General features: G+C 36.0%; 3 protein-coding genes across 4 annotated transcripts in view; all 3 read right to left on the reverse strand.

Annotated features, from left to right (window-relative positions):
- Positions 1-1,067: 1,067 nt before the first annotated feature.
- On the reverse strand, positions 1,068-5,940 carry LOC141834854 (large ribosomal subunit protein uL30y-like). Its single transcript, XM_074722235.1, has 6 exons — positions 5,853-5,940; positions 3,936-4,129; positions 2,558-2,655; positions 2,321-2,458; positions 2,119-2,221; positions 1,068-1,504 (listed from the first exon to the last, which is right to left on the reverse strand). The coding sequence occupies exons 2-6, from the start codon at positions 4,116-4,118 to the stop codon at positions 1,289-1,291; spliced, it is 738 nt and encodes a 245-aa protein (XP_074578336.1). The 5' UTR covers positions 4,119-4,129; positions 5,853-5,940; the 3' UTR covers positions 1,068-1,288.
- Positions 5,941-6,460: 520 nt separating this feature from the next.
- LOC141834851 (scarecrow-like protein 21) lies at positions 6,461-9,386 on the reverse strand. 2 transcript variants are annotated; one of them, XM_074722232.1, is made up of 3 exons: positions 9,339-9,386; positions 7,972-8,248; positions 6,461-7,923 (listed from the first exon to the last, which is right to left on the reverse strand). In XM_074722232.1, the coding sequence occupies exons 2-3, from the start codon at positions 8,177-8,179 to the stop codon at positions 6,566-6,568; spliced, it is 1,566 nt and encodes a 521-aa protein (XP_074578333.1). In that variant the 5' UTR covers positions 8,180-8,248; positions 9,339-9,386; the 3' UTR covers positions 6,461-6,565. The 2 variants fall into 2 exon arrangements, with proteins under 2 accessions (XP_074578333.1, XP_074578332.1); XM_074722231.1 differs by having other exon boundaries at positions 6,461-8,248.
- LOC141834508 (large ribosomal subunit protein uL30z-like) overlaps positions 9,250-10,289 on the reverse strand; it is a 5,307-nt gene continuing 4,267 nt past the window's right edge. Inside the window, exons 6-7 of the mRNA XM_074721829.1 lie at positions 9,339-9,401; positions 9,250-9,267 (exon numbers count right to left, since the gene is read on the reverse strand). Of these exons, the coding sequence (XP_074577930.1) occupies positions 9,250-9,267; positions 9,339-9,401 (81 nt within the window). The remainder of the gene's footprint in view (positions 9,268-9,338; positions 9,402-10,289) is intronic.

The raw sequence follows: 10,289 nt of genomic DNA on the forward strand, positions 1-10,289 counted from the left end.
AAAATTTTATCAATCTATTTTAAAATAGATTCAATTAAATTAATCCACTTAAATTCACAGTTCATAAATTTAACTTGAATCCTTAAATTTGAAAAAAAATCTTTTTTAAAATTTTAAATTAAAATAAAAAATTTAATGGACTAAGAAATTTAACTTATCTAAATTACAATCCAAATTTAAAATTTTCAACTTCACTCATTTAAACTGTAATACAAATTTAAAATTTTAAAAATTTCTATATTTTTTACAAACATATGGATGGCTCCGCCTAACCTGCAATCCACTTTGAATTGAATTGAAAATTTTATAATCCGCCAAGTTAATAGACCAATCCATCCCATCCCGTCATATAATGAATTAACCTGCCCTATCATGAGTTGATTCGTTTGACAACTCTACTCGTGACTACGAGATTCCACGAGACGGCCACGAACTCACCTTTTCCTCAAGAGCAAATAAAAGAAACTACACTGAGCGTAACATTCCTAAAATGCCTTTTAGTGTCACTGTTCTTCGTTGCATACAGAAGCACCCAAAGTTTGTGGTCAATAGAATAGCTACTTCTCTTAAAGAACAGAATAATTTGAAAATAAAGGGAAAAAACACTTAACAAATAATTTGAAAATGTTGGAACCTAAAAAATAAAATAATAAAATATAATTTCAGACCCGCAACTATGAAAAGTTTACAAAAGATGCCAAGAATTTCTTGCATGTATTCTCCTTAAGAAAAAAAATGAAATTTACCATTCTAATAGCCTCATACGATTGACTTTACCACTATATATGAGAAGATAAATCAGAAAATTACAGTTGATCACTACGAAAGAGAATATTATCTCAGTTTCGTCAAGATTCGACTTTTACCCACTTCAATAAATCTGTCTCGCACTAACCAACTCAATCATGCCCCGAGAACTTACATTTCTTATCCCTGTCCTCTAAAAGGTTTGTCATGATAATTAACAAAATAGAAAGCTCCTTCTAGATTTAAAGACTACCAATTTTCGAGTGCAAAGCAACTCTGTTGACATTCTTGCAAAGTAAAATTTCATTAAAAATGTCTATAAATTCTTGACCATTTTAAACTAAATAGATTTCTTTAAGGCAGAACAAAACAGTATAGCAAGAGTAAATGTTTTTGGAAGAAAAATATCATATCGATCACAATCTGTAGCTATCTGCCAAAAATACTTGCAAAATTTGTTCAAGTAGGATGATGCAGGAAATAAGAGAGAGAGTAGCATGGAACTGAATATTTTTAGGTACCAATACCACAACTCACCTCCCTAGTTCAGTTTATCAATCAGCTCATTGATTTGATCTTCGCGGTTGCCCGAATCCCCTCCTTGTTTGTAGAGCTTTTTGTTCATCCGCAGACCTCTCTCTGGGCACTTGAGCTTAAATGGCCACAAGAACCTTGTAACCTCCCTGAAATGTGATCCAACTGTAGCTATCTCATGCACAATGTCTTCGATACAGAGAATACCATACCGACCGAGAGCCTATTCCACAGAAATGCAAGTGTGAACATCGATAATGAAACTGAAGCGATAAAAGTAAAATGAGCAAGTGAAGCAAAAGGTATGACAAGCTTTGAAGAAGTAGCACAAAATGAACAGTCAGATAATATAGCCCGAGTACTATAGCACATCAGGTTGAGAAGCCTGGGATGGTGCAGGTTGTGTTAATCGTGCCATAAATGGATCAATCTGCGTCGTGTGACTTTCAAATCTTGTATTTATTAAGCATGTTTCAGGTGAGGTCTGATGGGATTTAATAAACATCAAACCATCCTCACTTATGATAGAGATTTTGCAGTTTCAAGTACACCTATACGAGAAGATTTTTTTAGGTTATTAAGAGTTAGAATAGTCCCTATACGACCTACTGACTGAGTGTTTCTTTGAAAAGCTTCATTCATTACCTTCATTGGTTGCATAATTTTCCTTTGTTGAGATATCAGCGAAAGAAACATCGAAAGATTCACATGCATAAATTTTAATTCCACTATCATAAAGACCCCATTCTTGAAAAAGTGGCAATATGTCCATGGTGGGAACATGAACTAGATCAGAGTTTATTGCTGTAGTATCAAAAATTTTAGGACTTGTCTTACCTGCTCGATGACATTGTTGTCTGTTAGAGGAGTCCTTTCCTTGTCTACTTTTCCATGGCCTTTTTTGTAGATAAGCTCCTTGACACTTTTCAAGTTGGGGTAACTACAAAGTTGAAATAAACATCTTAGAAGAAAGAAAATATAAAAACAAGAATTCCGCCTTATCTGGGATTAAGTGAGAATAAAGGAACACCATTCTCACCCGTAAGTGACGAATGGTTCTACTCTCAATAACATTCTCAAATTTGCTTCATTGGCTTTGAGAAACACACCGTTCAATATCTGTACGAGCCGCAACTTGTTCAGAATTTTTCTTGTTTGTGGATGCATATCCTTTGATCTGAACACATGGTTGAGTTAGAGTTAAAAAGGACTGTGCATGTATATTAAACAAGATTAAAGAAAGAACACAAAGTAAGATTCCTTTTATATAACTAACCCATGGATCCTAATGACAAAAAGCAGCTTAGATTTCACGGCTTCGTTAGGAAACTTCCGAAGTTTTACCCTTTGCTTCATGCGAACAAAGTCCAACTCCTAACAAAATGCAGTTATATTAGATAATAAAAAAGAAAAGGCATTTTCTATTCAGAATGATTAGATTAACTAACTACAAACTTATAAAAAACAGTGTGGAAACTATCGCATGCACATGAAATGAACAAGAGCACTCAGAGTAACGGGTAGAAAAAGGGTATTCAATGCATGCCCTCTCATTAGTTCCATGAGTGTTTATAAAAAACGTGTGTAATACCACAGTTCTAAACTCCATTGTCCAGAGATGCAGGTATCAGAGGTGAAATGGTAAATGGTAGAGAATACCAACCAACAAACCAAAATTAAGATGGTAAAATGGTTCAAACAAAACAAATAATCATGAAATAGAAATCGCCCTGATAGGCCGTCACAACTACCATTTATAGACATTTCCCTTGATTAATGTCTTTCTTAGATTAAATTATCATTTCTAGAAATTTCCCTAGTGGCTGTCTTCTTAGATTAAATTATCATCGCGACTATTCATGACATAAATTTATTGGAGAATTAAATATAATTGAATAGATATTCCTTCAAGAATAGAGTAGAATAGGAATAGTTAGTCCTTGAATTAGAGTAAAGAATATCTAAGAAGGATGATTAGGGAATCACAATCCATGGACACTGTTAGCATGTTGATCTTTGCAATCACAGGAATACTTTTTCCATGGAAATACATACAGAATAGACTAGTTGACCCTATGAATCAAATGCACCACCAGTGATTATGTAAACATTTATATCTTTTAAGGTTTTGTAGAATTAAGTGCCATGAGCAAACAAGATACTAGCACTTCAGATGGCCAAGCACTTTCATTATCATTCAAGATTTCTTCTTATCACAAGTGTTTGTTTAACCAAATGACATTTACACTCTTTTCCTGTGCATACAAATTTCCTGCCAACCCTGAGCTAACTACTCTCTTAATTGCTGAACACAAAACCGTAGCTGCTTTTCACAGAGGCCAACTGAAGGTAAATTGATGAAAGACTCCATAAATCATAATCTTCCTAGGTTCTTATTAGAATAAACAACTTCGCAATGCAAATAAAACATCATATGGATAATGCTAAACAGTTGACCAGATACATATCCATGGAAAACAGAATTTCAGCAGAGTTTTCTAACGCTTACAATGAACCAGTAATATGCAGATGTCTCCCTCAATAAAGAAGTTTTCAACAAGATGATAAGTTGGCCAAAGTGAAAGAGATGAGGCAGAGGTGTAGCATCTTAACAGACACATTTTGCAAGAAAACAATATGGATCGCTTACTAACCTTGTCTCGGTATTCTTTGACAAACTCCTCAGGCCTCTTAATTGGACGTTTAAATCTCTCTTGCTTGCTTCTCTTTTTCTCTGCTAGAAGCCCCCTTCTCTTAATGGCCCAATCCTCACTGATTTTTCTTTTCTTCAGCACAGTCTCATGAACATAGTTAAGAGGTTGTGGTTCCTCCGCCATGATAGCTTATTCTGCAAGTAATTTCCTCGATGGATTTATTGGAACAAATATATCCAAGGTATTGCAGGAAAACAAGTTGCATGGCAAAGAAAAGTGAATACATAAAGCAACTCAAAGTTGACAACATCCTTAGCAGACTTAAAAACGCATTAAAAGACAATTGAAACTAAAACTCCAATAAAAAGGGGGATGTGGCTCAACATAGTTATGCTACAGGCACAAAACAACAGAGTTTTGAAAGAACGAAACAAGGAAGATTCTTCTTTTACCATATGAAAATTAAATTTGACAACAAAATTGAAAAATAAATTAAACCAAGCTTAGGAATTAAACTAAGCCCAAAAAGGAAAAAAAATTGGGACTCTCTGAGAATATTTTTGGCAAAAAAAGAATTTGAATGTAATTGAGCAGAGTAACAGAGAACAAATCACATAGTATAATCTGTACTTTTTATTAACAATCTTCTATTTCTTATCTGTCCATGAGAACTATGGAAAGGACATAGGCATAGAACAGACAAATTTTCTTGTGAAGGAGAAACAATATTGAAATACAATACTTGTTTCTGAAATTTTAGCTTGCTTTGGTTATAGTTGAAGAGTTAAAATAAATTTCTTTCCGGATGAACCCTTCTATAAATAATGTTGGTTAAAAATATTTACTTTTGCTTTACTATAGCTCGCCTCAACTTCCTATTTGCTAGTGTTATTTTTGGCACCTTGGTAAGCATTTACTCTTCTTACTTTTCTCTACCTATGTTTTCCTGGTTGATTCAGTTTGGAAATTTAATCTCATATTCACCTCAACACATTCACACTTCTTTTGCTAGTGTTAATTTTGCCACCTTAGTAAGCACTTACTTTTCTCCACCTTTGTTTTACACATTGATTTCATACCATCTAAGTTGCATGAGCTCCTCATGTGAATTGAGATCATAATTCCATCTTGAATTTGAACCTAACTGAACTGAACCTTATTTAACCGAATTGCTTTATCTAGGATTCTCAAATTCATCCTAATAGAACAATTAACACACATTCAATTCTTGTTTGACACCCATCCTAAGATGAAGCAGGAAGGTTCATCTGGAAACAAATTTATTCTAAGTCTTCTACTATAAATAAATAGAACAAAATGTTGAATCCCAGTCTCTTTTCTCCTTTATAAGACCATTTGTCCATCCTACACATAGGTTGAGATATCATTATCAGATGAAAAGACAAATTATCCAATGAACATATGCTGAGACAAGATCTCTTATAAAACCTAATATCAAACACATCCACAACTTACAGAACTCCAAAATTTCAAAACATCGCACATAGAACAAGCTGAATCACATATAAGATGGAGTCAACAATTTTTTTTAAAAAAAAACAGTATGTGGTCTATATGACAGAACAACAGTACATAATCTCAACTCAAATGCCCTTTGAGAAACAACGGAGCATCGAGTTCATCATGTAATAACATAAAAAAAATTTTAATTGCCGAAACGTACAAGTCAGTCTACGAAAAAGTAAAATCTTAGGACAACACGCCAGAGTTAGATCAGAAGTTCAATTGCAACACAAATCAAACTTAGATTTGAGACAAGGGATTAAAAAAAAAAAAATCCCAAACTCAGAACAGCAAGGCCGCCAAGGAGCTTGCAACGCAAGGATTCAGCCTGATTCAGTACTCATATTCAGCATAAAATCCGAAAGGGCTTCAAAGGGGAACAGGAGGGCATACCTTATCGGTGGAACGGCGGGTGGACAGCGGAAGAGCTGATCGGCGGCTGCAGATCTCGGCGGCCGAGCTCGGCAGAGGAAGAGCCGTTTTATAGGGTAAATCGGGCCGGACCCCCTCCCACTCGACCCGATTTGATTTATTTCGTATTTAAAATTACAATAATTATTTTTAAAAATTAAAAAAAATCTGATTTTTTTATTATTTTTTATTTTTATCAATTTTTTCCCCTTTTTTTTCAAATCACGTAGTTTATTTTGATTGATATTTTTATATTATATTATATTATATAAACGAATTATAATTTTGTAGTTTAAATTATAATCAATATCAAATCGATCTTATTATTTAGATAATATCTACTTCTTACATTAATCCTGGAACATTTTACCAAATTTTCCTAACGATATTAATGAATTCATTGTTAGTAAATTATACTTATCTAATTAAGACCAGGCCATATTATATAGAATAATATGCCTGAAAAAATTGGATTTAGAGAGGCTTTATTATTAATTTCTGTTCTTACTCTTGTGTGTTTAACCAATGTATGTATGTATACATGCTCATGCCTCCTCCATTATAGTCATAAGATCGACCGTGTGGGACCATTGAAGTGACGAATTCTACCTTTTTACTAAAGTATACATGCTCATGGACTACTAGTTTACGAGTAGATAAATACACCAAACCTTGATCATTCGGTTTGTCGATCATCATCTCCAGGCGGATGAAACGACCAGAGTCTTGTTCATCCATCCGAGATAAAGCACACCGGATCGCTCCTCGAGTTGGTAGCACTGCGAATAGCTATGTAACAGGGTCTTGATGGTTGCATTCACCAAAGGACTGAGAGGAACTGGCTGGAATCCGGCCATGGTCAGCCGGGACTTCCATTTCCCAAACAGCTCATGCCTCTCTACCCTTTCGGCACCCTCACAGGCTATCACATTGACTATGTCCCTGGCAAGGCAGTGCTGCTCAACGTTGATTCTCTCTTTGCTTTCTCTAGGAAGAGTAACATCGATCGATTCGAAGACGGCGGTGTAGTATTCGAAAGTCTCGAGAAACCTTGCGAAAAAAGGAGCTGTGTTTGTGTTGGCTTCTTGCTCCACCAGTGTCACTACCTTGGGGGAAAGGCTCTTGGCCATTCTCAGAATTCGATCCCTGTGGTTCCTCGTGCTCACGCTCTCATCTGGTATGTGATGCAGCTCCATCGCAAAGTTCACAGCCAGTTGCTCCCCGGGCCGGATGTCCAGGTGCTCGACTTCCACATCGCAACCGGGTATCGGCACGGCATGGAATTCAAACGGCACATTGCATGAGTGAGCGAGTCGGGAGAGTCTCCGTCCCACGATGTGCAGACCACCACATCGTGCGCGTGCGTTGTAAGGATCATCGATTCCGGTGATTCGTACACGCGGCGGACCGCCGGGCCTTTCGGCGAGGGCTTGAATGAGAGTGACCCACTGGCTTCCTTGAGCTATCTGAAAATCGATAATGTGAACCATGTTTTCATCTTTGATTGCCTCTGAAATTGCCCCGTTCGCGGACAAGTAACCGAATTTGAAATACGGGCAGACCTCATAGAGGATATGCATGTAGGAAAGGAGGTCAGCACTAGCAGGTTGTTTGCACTCCAAAGCTTTGTAGATGGAACTCCCAGAGGCAGACAGCTTAGCTATCAGGCCTTCGAGTAAGTATGCTCCTAGTCGTTGAGCCGGTTCCCCGGAAACTGAAACCATATGCTTTAACTCCAGAATAAGCCATTTGACGGCGAGGAGATCATTATCTGCAATGGCTCTAGCACAGGCTATGAGATGCTGTTTCAAGTCTCCTCTGGGAATTCCCATCACTTGCCTGCACTTCTCCAGGTCTGGAGGCAGATGGGCTGGGTAGGTGTTCTTGAATCGTTCGACGGTATGATATTCAGCACCCAGCATCTCATGCCCAATCGCGCTTAACTTAGACTTCAGATCATTCGGATCTTCAGTAACAGACGAAGCACTTACTGGAGATCCATGGACATGATCAGAGTGCCAATCTGGCTGGGATATGGGGCTCCCACTGGTAGGCGAGAGGCGAATGGAAGAACGGGAATTCTGCACTGTATAATTCACAGGTAAGGAGGATTCAAGAGTACAGAATTGCATTTGACCTGCCTGTGATTGAACATTTCTATGCTTTGAAGTATCCTCAGAAACAAAATATTCCGAGGATTGGTGATCTCCAGTCATGAAATGGGATTCCGCATTATCATCCAGCAAACTCATATCGTTCAATGACTGCGGGTGTCTGTCAAAAGCTTTGCACTTCGTAGATGTTTGCATTGAAGTATTAATCCGGCAAATTAGGACCGTGCCAAATGAAGAACCATCCTACCTGCATTTTACATATTTCTGGAGCAACAAAATATGTTACTAAAGTTACAAAATGTAAACAACCATGTGCAATAAATACTTTGTACTGCAAAAATTTTCAGGATGGCTCACATAATCAAGAGAAAACACAACAACTCAATGATGGTTTATCAAAACGCAACATATAAAATCACAATCATGGCAGAATATTATCATATCACTGTGCCAAGCATAAAGCTGGTTTACAAGTTTAATGGTTTTAGTTCCGAAACTCTACTTCATCTTTACATGTGAAACAATGACTTTTTTGAGGTCAATGTGATATGAATATGTTCAAGGTTTCATAAGATTTGAATATTATTACTAATAGAGACTTACAAAGAGTTGAATGGAGATGTCAAGATCCATGTATTGTAGCCAACAACAAATAGATGGGCTAACACAACTTGCTGATGTTGATGTTTGAAGCTGAAATCAATGACTTTTCTTTGAACAAATGGAGGCAGAGCCATAGGTTAATAATCACTAAGACACTAGATTGCGGGAAAAATGAGCAAGTTCATTGATTGGAGGGATGGCAATGAGAAGTAAGATTCAATTGAAGATAGCAAAGTAGAAATTCTGAAGGAATCTAGTTGTTCTTTGTTCCATAGTAATTGTGCACTGATCACCAACTGGCGTAAATATATACCTAATCCATCTCCCAAATCAAGAATAAAACTGATTTCCAACTAAAACCGGAAGCGAAACAGGAAATATGGTTCAAAAGAAGCCAATCCAATCTCTGTATCTAATATGAGCCCTAGACAAAACAAGCCGGCAAAGTCAAGCCACATCTGCAGCTTAAAACCCAACAAGAAACCCTAGTTCAGATACAGAGCTATCAAAAATTCTCCTTTTCGATTAACCATTAACGCGAAAATCACAAAGGGAAGATGGAAAGGCCCACAAGATTAAGAGAAGCAAGGAAAATCCCGAATCATCACAGCAGCAATAAAAAGGGTTGCGAAGTTGGGGAAAGCGAAGGCAAAAACCCTCCTTTAATCTCCATTTCTCATCTGAAGCAAGCTCCGAGAGCAATAACACGATAGAATCAAATCATAAGCACAAGAGATTTGCGATTTCTCACCTGAACAAGAAAGGGATTCGAATCGAAGAGGCCAACTCCAAGCTTGAGATGAATCAAACTCGGCTGCTTAAAAAAAGACTCAGAAAAGATAAACATTATACAAATGCCACTATTGTTCCAGGAAATTACATTAATGCCATTCCCGTTGAGTCCCCGTGGACACGCGGCGAGTGCTGGAGTCTTTGGAGCATCAGGAAAAAAATAATAAATAATAAATAATAAAATGAATAGATAAATAAATTGTGATAATTGATAAAATTATTTGAGATTAATATTAATTAATTAAATGAGGATGTTTAAGACTTTAAGTCAAGAAAAGCAGAGGATTAGTGAAATAATTAATGCTGTTTTTTCGATAATTTAAGTTGACATGGAGTTTAATTAACGTGAGAGTCGAAATGAAGTCAAAAGTTGACGATGTGGTGTGTGCGAAAAAGTCAAAAATTGAAATTCTTAAAGAAAATGACTAATATTTTTTTAATTAATAATTATGCTTTATTGTAAAATGGGGTTAGGTAAATGGAATAAAAAAATTAAATTTATGGTATGATAATTATTATATTAGTTTTTATTAGAATTAAAATTTTGAATCTAAATAAATAATATTCTTAAATGATCAAATGTAATATCTTCTAGGTCAGATTTGAATTCTAGTTAAAGAGCTCTTTCCATCTTTTAACATCGCATTATAATCTTAAAAATAAGACATTATAATTAATGAACAGTAGTTTGAATAGAAGACCTCATAATTAATGAACTAATTTTTTTTCTAAGGGGAAGAGTTTGTCAATTAGCGACAAGAATTGTCACCTTTATCATGAGGTTTGACAAATTCTAAATTTTATGATGTGATGTGTAGCTCTTATTTAATAAGAAGAAGAAGAAAAATTCAATAATCCAAGAGACTTTACTTATCAAAATAAGAGATTTGAAGAACTACAATAATTTATT

The sequence above is a fragment of the Curcuma longa genome, chromosome 9, assembly GCF_044706935.1.
Source record: "Curcuma longa cultivar G26 ecotype Majalengka, Jawa Barat chromosome 9, ITB_CL_G26_1.1, whole genome shotgun sequence".
NCBI lineage: Eukaryota > Viridiplantae > Streptophyta > Magnoliopsida > Zingiberales > Zingiberaceae > Curcuma > Curcuma longa.

Coding starts and splice junctions, on each gene's coding strand:
- LOC141834851 (XM_074722231.1), bottom strand. CDS start 8,179: ATGCAAACATCTACGAAGTGCAAAGCTTTTGACAGACACCCGCAGTCA.
- LOC141834854 (XM_074722235.1), bottom strand. CDS start 4,118: ATGGCGGAGGAACCACAACCTCTTAACTATGTTCATGAGACTGTGCTG. Junction 2,656..3,935: donor TCAAAGAATACCGAGACAAG/GTTAGTAAGCGA, acceptor GCATTTTGTTAG/GAGTTGGACTTTGTTCGCAT. Junction 2,459..2,557: donor TTTGTCATTAGGATCCATGG/GTTAGTTATATA, acceptor CCATGTGTTCAG/ATCAAAGGATATGCATCCAC.